The 16,858-nt window shown below is 39.4% G+C and overlaps 1 protein-coding gene across 1 annotated transcript in view; it reads left to right on the plus strand.

Annotated features, from left to right (window-relative positions):
* Nucleotides 1-296: 296 nt before the first annotated feature.
* The window catches only part of LOC111867259 (YTH domain-containing protein 1), a gene marked incomplete at its 5' end in the record, with an annotated part of 56,324 nt that continues 39,762 nt past the window's right edge, over nt 297-16,858 (plus strand). The window contains 6 exon segments of the mRNA XM_023856938.2: nt 297-456; nt 2,436-2,543; nt 4,595-4,695; nt 5,661-5,801; nt 8,278-8,359; nt 14,881-15,006. Of these exon segments, the coding sequence (XP_023712706.1) occupies nt 429-456; nt 2,436-2,543; nt 4,595-4,695; nt 5,661-5,801; nt 8,278-8,359; nt 14,881-15,006 (586 nt within the window).

Raw genomic sequence — 16,858 nt, forward strand, 5'->3', positions numbered from 1 at the left:
CAGCTCTTGTACCACAGCATATTAACCGCCTTGACCGACAACGCCGATATGGTCGGTTGGTAGCGGTTGGCGCGGTAAGTAAGGTTGGGAGCAAGTTGGTCGTGTTCAGTCATGTAGTTCTAGATGCTGTAATGCTATTGGTTAAAATTTTGTGACGCTTCATGACGTCATACGACTTTGTTGCCATCTGTGTAAATAGTCTCTGACCATCTAACGATTGAGAAGCGTATCTGTTTGTTCTTGAAAGTAAACATCAAGGGAAAAGGCCTTGTGTTACTGTGTTTTGTATCTTACTGACTATTCGAAATGTGTGGTGAATGTCTTAATTGATATTTACGAAGTTTTAACTGTGTAAACTATTCTAAGTTGTTAATTTCAGTACTATAGTCCGTGTATGGATTACGTACTGAAATCCCCATGGTCATAAAATGAGTGAAGATAATCAAGAAAGCAGAGGTAATATGGCGGCGTTGTGTTTTTTTCTGGAATTATTCGTGATGTAAACGGAGTATGAGTGTTGTAACGCTGTGTCCTTTGAATCATGGATTCTCGAATACATAATATGCACACTTACGGCTTTTTTCTTGATTTTCGTGATTCAGTTTTCTACGACTTTTTATTAACACTCCATATAATAATAATTTTCAGCCTAAGACTCAAAGCCTCAGGCCTTTCTTGCATGCTCATACTTGGAAGGGTTTCTGCTACCAAACTGGTATCCTTTTCGCATCTGAACCCCCTTTATAGCGTTCATTCCAAGCATGTGCCTTACACGCAACTGTATTTGTGTTATGTGTCAATCACGGTTGGAAACCAGTCATGACAGTTATGGTCAGGTTGGGCGAACTTGATCAGAAATCATTTGAGGCACAATTTTGTTCTAAATAATGTTAGAAAATTCAGTTTATACCTTCAAGAAACATGGTCATATCTATTATAAAGATTGACTGGTTGGTGCAGTTTACGGAAATATATCTGTTTATTTGTAGAATCCTATGAAACACTTAAATATACTCTGTATTTAGGGTACTTTTTAGTTTTACAGTACCGACATATAGTAACCGCTTTGATTTAAAAGGCTAAATAATTTATTTTAGGTATACTTATTGATGGAGATTTGTGGATTTATGAATATTAAAAGTTATTGGAAGATTGAAATCATAGTAGTTGTTTTTAAAGCATATATCGTCCATTTGTCTAAGATTTTATTAATTAAATATTGTAACTGTGGGCACATTTATTAAAAATTGTTACTATTTTTGTTCTTTGTCATGTTGCCTGCACAGTGTAAATATTACCATTGTATCTGATTTAAAATGTGTAAAGTAAACTGCCCTAAACCAGTCTTAACTAACCTTTAAATCTGATATCCTGCTGTTTGATGNATCATACTAATGTTATACTTTTGTAACGTAAAAGTGCTCCATATTTTGTATATGTTATGTTTTTGTTTCAGAGTGTGCATTGTGCCATGCCACACTTTTACACTGTTATCAGTCACTTGTTTGATCTTACATATATTATGGCTCTTTTGTTTGTTGTTCATGCACCCACACTGATAAATTAAAGGCCTTTCAATGGTACTGTTCCTTCCGAACTGTGCTGAAAATGTTTTATTGAGTCTGGCGAATGAATGTTGGTGTGGGCCATTTAAGTGCCCAGTGAGTCGGGTCTTCATCCAAAGTACAGCTTTCACTATGACTTGACTGTATGGACTCTGTACTGTGGAATTATAACCACAGCTTGAGTTACAGTTTGTTCATGGATAAAGCTCAGTTTCATTATAATGGTATGAACAGTGCAAGGAATTCATATTCTTGGTCCCATGACAGTTCACATGAGGCAGGGCAAGGGAACTTTACAACAAACATTTTTAGTATACATGCTGTGGATTAGTGGGACACATTTCACTAAGGGATGTTTTACAGCCGAAGCTTACAAACATTTTCCCAGCTAGTGGCTGTAGTGTTTCTTTCCGAACGAGAAGGAAAATGTTCATGCAACGTGATGGCGTATCTTGACATTTTGGAAGAAGGTTTACAGGGTACTGGAATGAATTGAGGAAGGTGGATTTGATTATGTGGATCACTTGTATGTCCAGTTAGGTTGCCACACTTGATCCAATTGGGACTTTTAATGGGGTTATATGAAGTTTTTAAGCAGCACTATATTGGCAAGCTGGAAACAAGGTAGCAGCTTTGACAAGCGCAGAAACAAAGCCATTGGAGTGTTGAGGGATGTGAAGCCAAGTAGTCTGGTAAATAGGTACCAGCATTTTATAGGAACCTTCTGCCTCCATCTTTGGAGTTCATAACATATGCAAATCATGAAGAAGCTCAAGAAAACATACTGGCATTTGAATAGAGACTTTCAGTTTCAGGAGAGCTGTAATGTGGGCTGGATTACATTGCATAGTGTATATGTATTTGTTGCAGGGGAACAGGAAGTAAATATCTTGGCGGAAATCCTAGACAATTCAGCTGATGTTTTTGAAGATCTAGCTAAGGAAATTGGCTCAGAGGACATTGTTGGCAAGTATAATGGTAGCTGCTTCTAGCCTTTCACGTTTATTCCACTGAGCATGTCCAAAGAGATCCATGTAATTTTAGTGGGAGAGGTGGAAGAAGTGTAAGAGGGATAATTCCTGTATTGGGTCATGTTGTTCTTCACCCTCTGACATATTTTTTATTCTCTGCAAATTTACTTGAGTTTAGAATATGCCAAGATTTCTGTTATGGTCTTCTGGGTTTGGTAAGTGGATACCAACATTATTAAGGAATATACTGCTTCCATCTTCAGAGTTAAGTAAAGATAGAGGCAGTTTGTTCCTTTGAAATTCTCGTACCCACTTGCCAGACCTAATGGTCTCATAATCCAGAAATTTGTGCCTGAAAAAAAAGGTAATAAAATGTTTCAACAGGGGAGAATTTGGTTGATATTGACATCCAAAAACAATGTTTCTCAAGAACAAAGCAGTCTTCTGGGATGTGGCACTGTGTAGATGTGTTAACCGATGTTTCGGAGGAATGTATCGCCTCCATCTTCAGGGAAGAAGGAGAAATAAGAAAATCCGCAAGTGAAGAAACAGCAGGTGCAAGCAGCCTAATGTCGGAAATAAACTCAGCTATATGAGAGCAGGGAAGGAAGGGACAAATCTACATGGGAAATCAGTGGAGAGGGAGAGGGGAAGGGTCTGGGGAGCAGGAGCAAGGTTAGAGCAGGTATAGGATATTGTGTGGGGGGAGAAAGGCAAAGTTAATGGGAGGGCATTAACCTTTAAGCTGGGAGGTTGCTATGGGAGTCGGCCATGGACTGTGTGGCCTTGTGGATCTGGCGTCATGTCCGGGGTTTTCTTGAGGGAACAGATGAGAGACTTCCATGACTTGCTGAGACAAAACCCCCCCTCTCTGTTCATATTGTCGGGATGGAGTTCAATATCGGGTCTTGGTGGCGAGGATGGAGGTATTCTGAAGCTGAACGCGGTGTCCCAAATCGATGCTGTGTTCAGCTACAGCTGACTTGTCCGGATGTTCGATATGGGTGTGCCGCTGATGCTCCTTCAACCTCATGTCCACGGAGCGCCCCGTCTGCCCAATATAGACCTTGCCTCACTGACATGGAATACTGTATACACACAGTATCGTTAGTCCCAGGCTATCTTTGTCCAACTGGAGGAAACTGGATAATTTGTTTGGAAGCAGACCCACTGATTTGATGTTGTGCCGGGACAGCACTCTGCTGATATGGTTGAATATAGTCCTGACATAGGTCCCCCCAGTTTACCTAATTCTTCCAGCCACACCATGGCCCTAAGGTGAACTCAGCCTCTAACAGAAATGAGTACCAGGAAAGTTCATAGAGGATAAAGGGTGACCAGCGCATAAGGCTGACAACCTTACCTCCATCTGTGAGCCAGTTGTCTAGAAGATATGGGAACCTCACCCTCTCACAACCCTATGAGCCTCCACCACCTGTTAAGAGTGATAAATTTACTTTTTTTTTTGTACATAGAATAATAGGATTTATGTTGTTTGATGAAGTGCCAGATTCCCGTTGTTATGTTAAACTATTTTTAGCGCTCGTCTTCAATAGGCTGATTAAGCAACAGAAAATGTACTGGTACTTTATGCAGGAATGTATCACAGTACACACACTAAACAGTTTCAGGAAGACATAAGCCAAAATACTATGGGCTTCATGTAAGCCAGATTTAAAGTTCATATGATTTCTACTGATGGGAACATTGAAATGCAGAATGCACGAGAAGAATTCTTATTCATTGTACGAACTGAAGATCAACTTTTAAAGCAAAATTTATGTTATTTTAAGATGATAACTTTGTTGGGTGCATAGAAGCATCTTCTTTGAATGCAATGCCTGCTCAGAAATTGAGTTTTAGCCATTTGAATATTTTCTTTAGAATGCGGTTAGTTGAATTACATGAGAACATTTCCTTAGTGATGACTCATTTGGTATGAAGGAAGGTGTAAGTTAGCTCTGAAGCACTCAGTTCCATGGCTGACTAGAGATCATGTAGTACAGTATATTGAATTTGACTATGTTTATATTTGGCTACTTGTGTATGTTTTAATAGGGCCCAAGAAAGAGCCATCTGGAGCAGTCAGCAAGCTTACTGATTTTACCAAAAAGAAGGGGAAAACTGGAAAGATCTCGAAGAAAGCAAGTCCAAAAGGGGTAATATAATTGGTTACAGCTTATTACTTCATTGTGATTTCATTGAGTTAATTTTTTCTCATAAATTTTCAGCAAATGATTTTTCCTTTTTTTAGTATTATCTTACAGAACAGTTTATATGAGTATTTGTTAACATAGTAATTGCTTCTGAAGGTTCAAATTGTCCTGCTGTTACCTGATTCTCTGCTTTTTAGACCATAAATCTCAGTACATTTGATTTTTACATAAAGTTTTGTATTATATAGTGATATGTTTCATTTGTTACATTTTTAACCCTTGCCTGTTCCTTGAGACTGCCTCTGTGGTCTAGTGGTCAGAGTTCCTGGCTACAGATCCAGGGGTCCCGGGTTCGATTCCCGGCGTTACCGGGTTTTCTGAGAAATAGTGAGACTGGAACAGAGTCCACTCGGCCTTGCGATGATAATTGAGAAGCTGTTTTAAGTTTGTAGTGGCTCCAGTCTAGAAAACCAAGATTAACAGCTGTGGGAATCTGTTGCTCTGACCACATGACACCCTCTACCTGCTAAAGTTGGCACTAACGTTGCTGACAAGCAGCAGTTGCACAGTCGTATAGTTCACTTGCGGACTGAAAGGCTACAGAGCCTCTTGCTTGAATCTTCATTTCTCTGACTTGTCTTGTGAGTGTGAAAGTGATTATGTAATTATCAGTGTTATTTCTGATTACGGTTAGGCAGAACAGTGAAAGCTGAACCATGGTGTCCCCACTTGTTGGACACAAACATGGGTAAATTGTTCTGAAGCATTGTCATGAGAAATGCATGTTTACAGTTAAACCATTCAGACTATGATTATAACGATCTTGAGACTATTAAGAAATATGCAGTAGTCCATAATTAATGTTTATCATCTGTATGCTGCATTATTGCAGTGTCATGTGCACATTCAGGCTGGCTGGGAATTGCATTTATTGGCATATTTATGCTCTGTATCTCTGACTTTCATAGAGAAAGTCTAAGAAAATCAAGAGTCCACTACGGAAGGTGGGTGGAGCCCGGACAAAGTCTAAATTAAAGGAAATAAAGAAAGTTCGTGGTGGTCCTTCAGATAAAAATAGTGACGAAGTTAACAGCAAGTCTATTGAAGAGGTAAATATGGCACGTTCTCCTGTACGTGTGTTATTTAGAGTGAACAATGCAATATTAAATACATTGCATTTGTATTTTTGGCAGAAAGTTTCTTTGTATGTGGATAAGTACACTCAACTCTCAATTATCCAGGATGTTGGGGATGGAAATCACGATTAATTGAAAACCCGGTTAAGACAAATTTTATTAAAAGTAGTACTGTAACTGTACCTTCATAATACTATAGGCCTACCTGTATTTAAATTTATTCAGTCTCATTTTTATGTCATCTCATGGCCTATTTAATACTTTTTACATTACACTGAAGTATGAAGTAGTTATTCAATCACAGTGTTCAACAACATCCAACACTTTTTATGAATATTCACACTTAACACTTAAAAAAAATGTAATATCGTCGTTTGCTTTTTTGTGGAATTTTCCTTTTTACGGATATCCATACGAAGCCTACGTAATATTAGCTTGTCACTTAATAAACTGTTCTCTTCACTCTCAAGATAATATAGTAAGGATTCCAAAGAACAGCACCATGTTATGTTTTCTTACTAGCAACACTGTCCACCTATTCCTCATTCTCACTTTCTTCCCGCTCTTCTGGCTGCACCCCCACTGAACTCATGATTTCGTCACTGCTTAACATTTCGAAGCCCTGTTCACACGAGTCACAGTGAGACCACTCTCTTATATTTTCCTCGTTGACATCTTCACCACCATGAACTTGGTTAGCCAATTTTGTCAATTCTATGGCTATCTCATTTTCACTGAATCCAGTGAATCCATGGATTTCATCATCTTCATTAGTGATGAGAGGCATCAGTTTCTTCCATGAATTTTTCGATACAGATGGCTTTACTGTATCCCACGCTGTTGAAATCTCGTATATGGCATCTAACATTGAAAAAGACTTCTAGAACACACGTCACATCATTGCCTTCATCGATGTACTTTTGTAGCAAATGTGATCTGTAGATTCTCTTCATACTTGAGATAACTCCTTGATCCATCTTTTGGATAAGTGCGGTAACATTAGGAGGAAAATATTTCACAAAAACATTTCCATCATCTGACCTCAGGAGACTTTCGTTAGGACGTGAGGGCGCATTGTCAATAAGGAGCACAGCTTTCTCAGGTAGGCGTTGGGATTTTAGATGGTCACGAACTTGAGGCACAAATTTTAAATCAAACCATTCTTTAAATATCTCTCTATTCATCCAAGCTCCTTTCTGATTAAAATAATGGATAGGCAGACTTGAAGCTACTGTTCCTTTAAAAGAGCGTGGTCTTTTCGCTTTGCCGATAACTACTGGTGTTAGTGTGTGTTCCTGATGCATTAGAACAGCACAAGGCTGTCAATCTCTCCTTACTGGATTTGTGACCTGGAGCCTGTCTTTCATTTTGAAATTCCGAAGTTCTGGTTGGCAAGCATTTCCAATGAAGACCCGTTTCATCAGCATTATAGATTTGTTCTGGCATCAGATTTTCACTTTTCATGAAACTATCAAAATTGGTGCAAAATTGAACTGATGATGACAAGTCCCCTGACAATTTATCACCTTGTATTCCATGATGCTGCTTGAAACGCGTTAGCCAACCGGAAGAAGCGTCAAAACTTCCTTGTAATTCAAGTGCTTCAGAAAAAAATTTGGCTTGTTTAGCACAAACTGCTCCTGTTATTGTTCCCTGTGCCCTTAGTTGATTAAACCAGATCAGCATTGCTTTGTCGAGATCATATGTTGATTTTTCATGGTTTCTCTTCTTCATTCTGCTTGAATTAGAAGACGAAGCAAAGGAAATTAATTGATTCTTTTGTTTTTTCAAATCACGAACAGTTTGTTCTCCAATACTGTATTGCATTGCTAATTGTTTAACTACACCTCTTTTTCCCCAACTGATTGATAATTTCAAGTTTCTGTTGAATACTTAACACAACACGCTTCCTTTTGTACCCTGACATTTTGCTAACGCACTTGAAGATTGATACAAAGAGACTAACTGGGGCGGTGTATCTGTCCTTGAAACATCCCACAAATCTTTGCATTCTTTCACCCCTACCCTAGAACATTGTGTTAGCATGACAGGACCAAAAAATGCAGAGCTTGGTTCACACTAGTGCGAAAATAGTGTTACAACTCACCATGTGAAACAAAAGTGAATGAATATTAAACAACATATAAGCCTCAAAAAGGCCCCGGTTAAGCCGCAGACCGGTTTATCTGCCCCCGGATACTCGAGAGTTGAGTGTACTAAATTTATGAAGTTCTTTTATAGTGAAATGTGTTAAAATTATCGAAGAACCACACATAGAGGTACTGTTTTCTAATGTTTCAAATGTTATGCAGCACATAGCACTATCACTTGTTTAGATATTTGCAACTATGCACAGGTTAAACATTTTTATTGTTGCTTTGTAATAAGAAAGTTTACTTGTTCACTACATGTTGATTTGTGCATGACACTGCTTATTTTTCAATTGTAGAAACATACCGTAACTGGCACAGAAAGAAAATCTGGATCTGAACTGCAATCAAACGAACCTGGTACAAAACGGGAAGTGAAAGGTAGGACATGATGATGATGTAGATTATTCACTCTTTTCCCCTAAACAGGGATAATAGTTTTAGCAAGAAGAATGTTGAAAGTTTGATTTATTTTGGTTTGATGAGCTAATATTTACAATTCTATAGATCTATTAGAATAAAATTAATGTAAAGCCCTTTTTATCCTGAATTTGAGAAGATTCCCAGATTTTATTTTCATTTGGCTCAAGCCATTGATTCTTGAAGTGCAGCTACCAGTCATTGCCGTAATTTATTCATAGTTAGATGTAATTGGGTTATGATGTGAAGAAGTTTCATTCCAGTCATAATGACTTATTTTCCTTCGTCTCCTGAAGAAACTGAGACCGCTAATACCAGAAACCACTATGGAAACAGTCCTCTGACAATTCCATCTATCTCCCGTTGCCAAAATGTATACTCCAAGAAACTTCCTCTCATTTTCTCCGTGAACTTTGAAGTTGCCATATTCCGAGACATGGTCCCATAAAACTTTGGGACGTATTGCTTGTTGCCTCCCTCCTAGTTATGAACTCAGCTCATAGTTGTCTTCTGCATTTCACTGTCCTAATGGTGGTAGGTGACCTACTTATGAAGTAAAGTATCTAACTGTGTAATATTCTAAATTACTCGCTTTTTCTTCCTTAGGTTCAAATATTTTTCTGAGCACTTTGTTTTTCTAACACTTCTAATTTGTCTTTTGTCATTATTTCACATCCAAACAAAACAAGTTGCAGAATTATTTGTTGTATGTTTAGATTTAGTACTTAGGAAAGCAGGGGACATGCAGTAGCATACTTTGTTGTGGCAGTGTGCTACAAGGCAGAAGGTCATGGGTTCCATTCTTGATGAGGTCATTAGATTTTTCAGTTGACATAATCCCTCCAGATGCACTATGGCCCTGGGTTTGATGTAGCCTCTAACAGAAATGAGTACCAAGAATCTTCGTGGGGTAAAAGGCGGCTGACACATAAGGCTGACCTCACTACCATCTGTGAGCCGATTGTCTAGAAAATGTGAGACCCTTGATGTCTCACAATCCTGTATGCCTCCACGGCCTGTTACAGGGATACTCTACCTTAGGAAAATAGTAACAATTTTTTTAACTGAACAATAACAAGAATTTTCAGAATCTCTTAATTTCAACATGAATGTCATTTCATTTGTTACAGTGTTACTGTTCCCAGGTTCTTAATTTCTGATAAATGTTCGTCAGCCTTTTTTTTTACATGTCTTTTTGTTACTGAATGATTTCAGTATCTAAATTTCTTTTGTATTCTAACTTGTATATTTTTTAAAATCCACAGTTTCCTTTATCATACAGAATTTAAGCTCCTTGCAGAATTCTAAGGAAAGATTAAGTTGGTGTTTGGATGTGATGATGTACAGAACATCATAAGATAAAACTGAATTACATTTTTAAGCTAGAAACTGCAAATGAAACCTAGATTATTAAAAATGACTCAGTTTGTCAGTTTTGATATAAATTGGTCTTTATACATGGAGTTTAGTTTATGCTCCTGTACAGTGAAGTTCATTATTTTCGCATTTCAGTTGTGTAGTGTTAAAAGTAAAAGAAAAATCATATGAACTTTTTGAAAGTGATGGCTTTAAACTGTCTTATCATCGGTGTCTGTAAAATATTTCCTTCCCTTCCTTCAGCGTGCCACGTCTTGATTATCTGGCTGCTGTAAACACAGAACTCTCAAAGCCTGATAGCTACCTGAATGATGCAGCCTTTCATTCCGATTGTGAAGTAGGTCATGTTATGTTACATGTGGATATATAAAGGATTCTCAGTTTCTAACCCCAAGAAATGCAGGAGCAAGACTGGCTCATAAGGGAATTGATAAAAAGACTAAGCTTTGTCCTAACAAAATGAAAAGGGTGAACAGGTTCTCATTGAGCAGTTGTATAAGGTTCTTATCCACTCCTTGAAGGAAAGGAGGACAAAGTGACATGATGCTTTAGACTCTTGATATGAAGCAGGTGTCAGGGGACAGCTTTTGTGCCTACTTCAAAGTGAAATTGTCATCTAATTTAGGAATACCTGGTGATCTGTATACAGTATTTAAACAGTGACTAAAATACTTACCCCCTCATAGGATTTCTTACCATCTTTGGTGAAGCAGGTAATAGAGGTGCCCATTAAATATCACTGTTTGATGAAAATAATCCAAACATTAGAGAGCCCTAAACCACACTGCCTGTTCATGACATACTGTTGACTTTACGCTCTCTGCCTGCACACTGTAGCAGTGAATATTGCAGTATGGTATTACACTGTAATCAAAACGTTTCATGGAAATTTGTATAGCATAAGGCTAAGGCCAGCTTGTGCGGTCAGAAAGAATCTTTGAATTCGCAGCTACAGCTAGAGACATGTATGTTCTCCACGCAAGCAACCAGTTCCGGCAGCAGGAAGTGCTGTATAATGCAACAGTTTAAAATTATGGCATCCAAGAGAAGGTCGCAGAAGTTGTTTCTCCTTGAGAACTGTGCATTTAAATATGTACACCCGCGCGCATAGTAAACTGCGTAAAATAATCAAACTGATATAACCTCTTTATTAACTGTCACAACACAACAAATATCAAGATCAGTGCCTAGTTTCGGCTCTGCTACACGTTTCGGCTATCAATAGCCATCATCAGGCAAATACATGGTTGACATATATGTGGTGTGTTCAAAAAGTATCGAACCTTTGGTAGGCATAAATGCATTTAATGATTTGGAGGTACAAAACCCTAATCCCCTTCAAAGTAGTCTCCTTGGTAATGCACACAGTTCTCCCAGTGCTTCCGCCATTGTTGGAAGCACTTCTGGAACGCGTCTTTTGGAATGGTGATCAACCGGGCCATCGCATTCCGCATGATATCTTCTCTTGACTCAAATCGGGTTCCTTTGAGCTGCATTTTCAGCTTGAGAAATAGCCAAAAGTCACACGGAGCCATGTCGGAGTAGGGAGCCTGACGAACCACAGGGATGTTGTGTTTGACGATGAAAGTCTGAATCAGATGCGCAGAATGGGCGGTTGCGTTATCATGATGGAGCTGCCAAGTTTTTGCTGCCCACAGATCGGTTGTTTGCGCCGCACAGCATCATGAAGGCGACGAAAGACCTCCTGGTAGTATTCCTTTGTGATAGTTTGGCCTTGTGCTGTGTACTCATGATGGACAACCCCATGGGAGTCGAAGAAAACGGCCAACATGACATTGACATTGCTGTTGACCTGCCGTGCTTTTTTTGGCCTCGGGGTTGTCGGATGTTTCCATTGTGACGACTGCATCTTGGTTTCCGGGTCATAAACCCACAACTCATCGCTTGTGATCACGGTGTTCAGAAAGTTGGGGTTACTGTTTGCATCGTCCAGCATGTCCTGTGTGATTTCCAGACGGCATTGCTTCTGCTCCATTATTAACATTTTTGGTACAAATTTCGCGGACACTCTCCTCATGCCCAAATCATCAGTCCAAATTGAATGTACCAATCCAGTGCTTACCCCTATCTCATTCGCAAGTTCTCGGACTGTGATATGACGGTCCTCCATGACCAAAGTCCGCACTTTCTGAATGACATTCTCATTTTGGCTTGTTGAGGGTCTGCCTGAATGTGGTTTGCTGCCCACTGATGTGCGGCCCTCTTTGAAGTGGTTGTACCCTTCCTTTATCCGTGAGTTGCTCATGGCATCATCCCTGAAAGCCTGTTGAATCTTGCGAATGGTTTCCGCTTGGGTATTGCCAAGCTTTTGGCAAAATTTGATGCAATGTCGCTGCTCATGTTGTTCCGTCATTTTACACCTTACTGGAATCCGACGAGCGCTCACTACATGTCCTCACTAATAGGCCGACTGCCAGTGACTGATGCTTTCTGCGGGCTGGAAAAAATTCACGACTGCACATGAATGTCCCCTCCACATCTCCACTGAAGGGAGCCTCCTGCGCTTCATTGGTTTACGCGGGAAAAAAAGAAGGTTCGATACTTTTTGAACACACCACGTATACACCATTGAACTACAGTACTGTTAAAATTGGATACAATACTATTAATCGTATAAAACACTTAATGTAAAAAATAAACTAAATCAGATTATATGAAACAGGAGTTATAGTATAAAACAAGAATACATTTTTAGATTGATGTTTTACATCATTGAATCAGTCATTGGTTTTGTAATTTTGTTGCGTTCCCACAGACACATTGTAATATTGTATATTTTTTCTTATTGTATATAAGATTGTATAGGAGGCTCATGATGTAGATATAGTAAATTAATGTTAATTGTTAAGTCAGTGCCTCATCTTACAAAGTATTGTCTGTACTGTAGGAAATGTAAACCAACGACTTATTCGTTGATATAAAACATCAATCTAAAATTTTATTCCTGTTTTATACTATAACTTCTGTTTTATATAATCTGATTTATGGTATTTTTTATGTCAAGTGTTTTATATGATTAATAGTATTGTATCCAATTTTAATAGTACTGCAGTTCAGGGGTGTATGTATGTTAACCGTGTATTTGCCTGATGGTGGCTGTTGATAGCTGAAACATGTAGCAGAGCCGAAACAAGACACTGATTTTGATATTTGTTGTGTTGTGACGGTTAATAAAGAGGTTATATATTGTAACACAACAGGATGCATGAAATGAAAATTAATTAAACTGATGTTTATTCCTACTGCCTGTGAAATGTTGTCCCATTCCTTATCAACCAGGTCTCTGTTATGATAAGCTTTGTTTCTGTGGTCCCAAAGCACCGGTCTTTCGAAAACTTATGAAATCAGACTTTCAATGTATGTGGGGCAATCCAAAAGTTTCCAAAATTTGAATTTTGCGTGCGAATGGTTATGAGTACACCAAAATATCGCAAGGTGTCTCCTCACACATCCTTCTTGAATCAGTGTGGCAAGCGGCGTCGAGTTGAGTGGTTGGGTTTATTGTTGGTGAATGTATTTCCATTGTTGTGTTTCTGTGAGTTTGCGGTTTTGCGATGGCTGACCTGAGAGAGCAGCGTGTCTGTATAAAGTTTTGTTTCAAACTTGGGAAAACCGCTGCAGAAATGCACCAAATGTTGAAGCAAGCTTTTGGTGAAAACAGTTTAGGCCAGACACAAACTTACAACTGGTATAAGCATTTTAAAAATGGCTGAACATTGACTGATGATGATGACAATTGTTCGCGACATCCGTCAACGGGCAAAACACCAGAAAATGTCGCAAAAGTTAGGGATCTGATCCTGCAAGACCGTAGACTGACCATCCGAGACCTCTGCAACACCTTGGGACTAAGTTATGGTACATGTCAACGAATTTTGTCAGAGGAACTGAACATGAGGAGGATTGCGGCGAAGTTTGTGCCACGACTGCTGCAAAATGAACAGAAGCAGCATCGCTTGGAAGTCTGCAGGGAACTTCAGCAACAGCTTCAAGAGGATCCAAACTTTCTTTTGAAGGTTGTCACTGGTGACGAAAGTTGGGTTTATGGCTACGACCATGAAAGCAAGCAGCAGTCGTCGCAATGGAAGAGCACTTCTTCACCTCGGCCAAAAAAAGCTTGACAAGTCAAGAGCAACATTAAGTCCATGTTGATCTGTTTTTTTTTTTGATATTAACGGGATTGTTCATAAGGAGTTCATCCCTCCTGGTATGACAGTCAATAAAGAGTTCTATCGCGATGTTCTAAGGCGTTTGAGGGAGGATATGAGGAGAAAACGTCCAGAGAAGTGGCGCATGAACGACTGGGTACTCCACCATGACAACGCACGACCGCATACGGCTTACATTGTGCAGGAATTTTTGGCTAAAAGTGAGATGGCAGTTGTTCCCCACCCACCGTACTCACCAGACTTAGCTCCATGAGACTTCATTCTCTTCCCCAAGATGAAAATCAAGTTGAAGGGGCGATGATTTGATACAGTTGAGGAAATTCAAGCGGAAACACAGACGGTACTAAACACCCTAACAAAGAAAGACTTCCAGGATGCATTTGAAAAGTGGCAGAAATGCTGGGATTGGTGTATGCACTCCCAAGGGGACTAATTTGAAGGTGATGGTGCAGAATAAGATCTGGGTAAGATGTAATAGTTTTTATTAATATATTTCGGGAACTTTTGGATTGCACCATGTTTGTTGCCATTGTGAAATACTAGATGCGAATAGAAGCAGCGATCAAATATGAATGGTCACTGCTTCCTGGGCCAGGCGAGTAGAAGCGGCTTCTTGGAAGCAGCCCACTTCACCTCACTCTTACAGAGTTCAAGCACAGAAACAAGCTCGATGCTCCCACACAGGACATGGCCTAAAACATGATTGGAGCTGTGGTGTGTCCAAATTTGCAGTATAACAGGAGCCTAGTATAGTTACTTCGGTCTGAGATATTATGTACCTGGGTCATCCTGCTTCCTGTCTGCAGGGCCCCTGAAACTGGACACGTTTTCTTACAATTCCATTTTTCTCATTTCCTCCTGTGTACTTATATGTTATATGGTAATGATATTTGAATTTCCACATTTGTGTGGTAGGTGAAGACCAACAGTCTGAGCTCCAAATAAGGGAACAAGGTGATTTGGGGGACACACTCAAGGGCTCAAACACAATTCCAGACTCTTGCCAAAAGGATTGTAGTGGGCAGCAGTTTGGAGGCAAAGGTATGTGTTGAACAGAAACTGTTATGATTAGTGAGGCATGTGTCTTGCGACCCAGTTCATTGTTACTGCAGCATGTTTTGAAAATGTGGCACAGTTCAGATATGTGGGAATGACTGTAACAAGTCAAAACCTGATTCAAGAGGAAATTAAGAGGAGATTGAATTCAGGTAATGCTTGCTACCATTCAGTCCAGAATTTTTTGTCTTCTCATCTACTGCCTAAAAACATAAAAATTAGATAATACAAAACTATACTTTTGCCTGTGGTTATATATGGGTTTGAAACTGGTCTCTGACATCAAGGGAGAAACATAGACTGAGGGTGTTTGAGAACATGGTGCTGAGGAGAATATTTGGACTAAAGAGAGATGAAGTGACAGGATGTTGGAGAAAACTGCATAATGAGGAACTTATTAACTTGTGCTCTTCACCAAATATAATTATAATGAAGTCAAGGAGGATGTGATGGGCAGGGCATGCAGCACGAATTGGGAAGAAGAGGAATACATATAGGATATTGGTGGGAAAGCCAGAAGGAAAGAGCCCACTAGGAAGACCAAGACTTAGGTAGGAATATAATAATAAGATTCATCTTAGAGGGATAGTTTGAGGTATGGACTGGATTGATCTGGCTGAGGATAGGGGCCAGTGGAGGGCTCTTGTGAACATGGTAATGAACCTTCAGCTTCCATAAAATTTTGGGAAGCTCTTGAATAGATGCACAACTGGCGGCTTCTCAAGAAGGGCTCAGCTCCATGAAATTGATTATTTTCTCTGCTGTTTTCAGCAGACAGGACTGGTTTCCAGATGACTGTGCGGTATGATCTAAACACATGACCTTCAGTCATCTAAGCACTGGAATTACAGGCTCAAATCTTGGTTAGGATGTGGATGTTTATGTTATGAAGGTAGAGGTGCTGCAGTGGACTGATTCTCCATGTGATAAGCCCTACTTCTTTTTTGAATAGAATACACAATACTTCTGTGTAGGTGGTCAAGGTTCACATCATGCTGTAGCAACATGTCAAAGAACATGGAAAGCTTTAATTGTTACAGTGCATATACAGTGCATATATCTTTTGCTGTCAATCTCTGCCCCCCCCCAAAATCTGTGCTTGACAATAAGAGAAGTGATTCCATTTGGATTTTAAGGTTATCTCGGGTACAAATTACGTTGAAAGTTTGCAGATAGAGTTCAATTAATGTTTCTTTATTTAAGATATTAAATTGCATTTATTGACACACCTCTGGCAAGGTGATTTGAGACAGGATACTACAGTTGCCAGATCCTTTTCTGACATAACTTCAGTTCATAATTCAGGTGTCAGTCAAAATTACTGTTCCCTTCTGAATGTACCAGTTATGAGAAAATGGTTCTTTTCCTAATACAGTTACTAGAGTAAATTTTTTAACACAGAAAAAAAAATTTGATTCCGCTGTCTTTGGTGTTCTTAATTACTAGATAACGTGCATTGTTGGGAAATATGTCATGGGAGAAGTTGGGGTCATCTGGATTCAAACATAGTAGTGATATCTACCACTTGCTTGCTTGCTTGCTTGCTTGCTTGCTCGCTTGCTCGCTCGCTCACTCACTCACTCACTCNTCCTATCCTGAGCCAGATCCATCCAATGCATACCATCCCATACAATCTCTCTTAAGATCCATTTTAATATTGTCCAGCCACCTATGACTTGGTCTTCCCAGTGGTCTCTTTCCTTCTGGCTTTCCCACCAATATCCTATATGCATTCCTAGTTCTTCCCCATTCGTGCTGAATGCCCTACCCACCTCATCCTCCTTAACTTGATCATTCTAATTATACTTGGAGAAGGATACAAGTTATGAAGCTCCTC

This window comes from Cryptotermes secundus, unplaced genomic scaffold, assembly GCF_002891405.2.
Source record: "Cryptotermes secundus unplaced genomic scaffold, Csec_1.0 scaffold1312, whole genome shotgun sequence".
NCBI lineage: Eukaryota > Metazoa > Arthropoda > Insecta > Blattodea > Kalotermitidae > Cryptotermes > Cryptotermes secundus.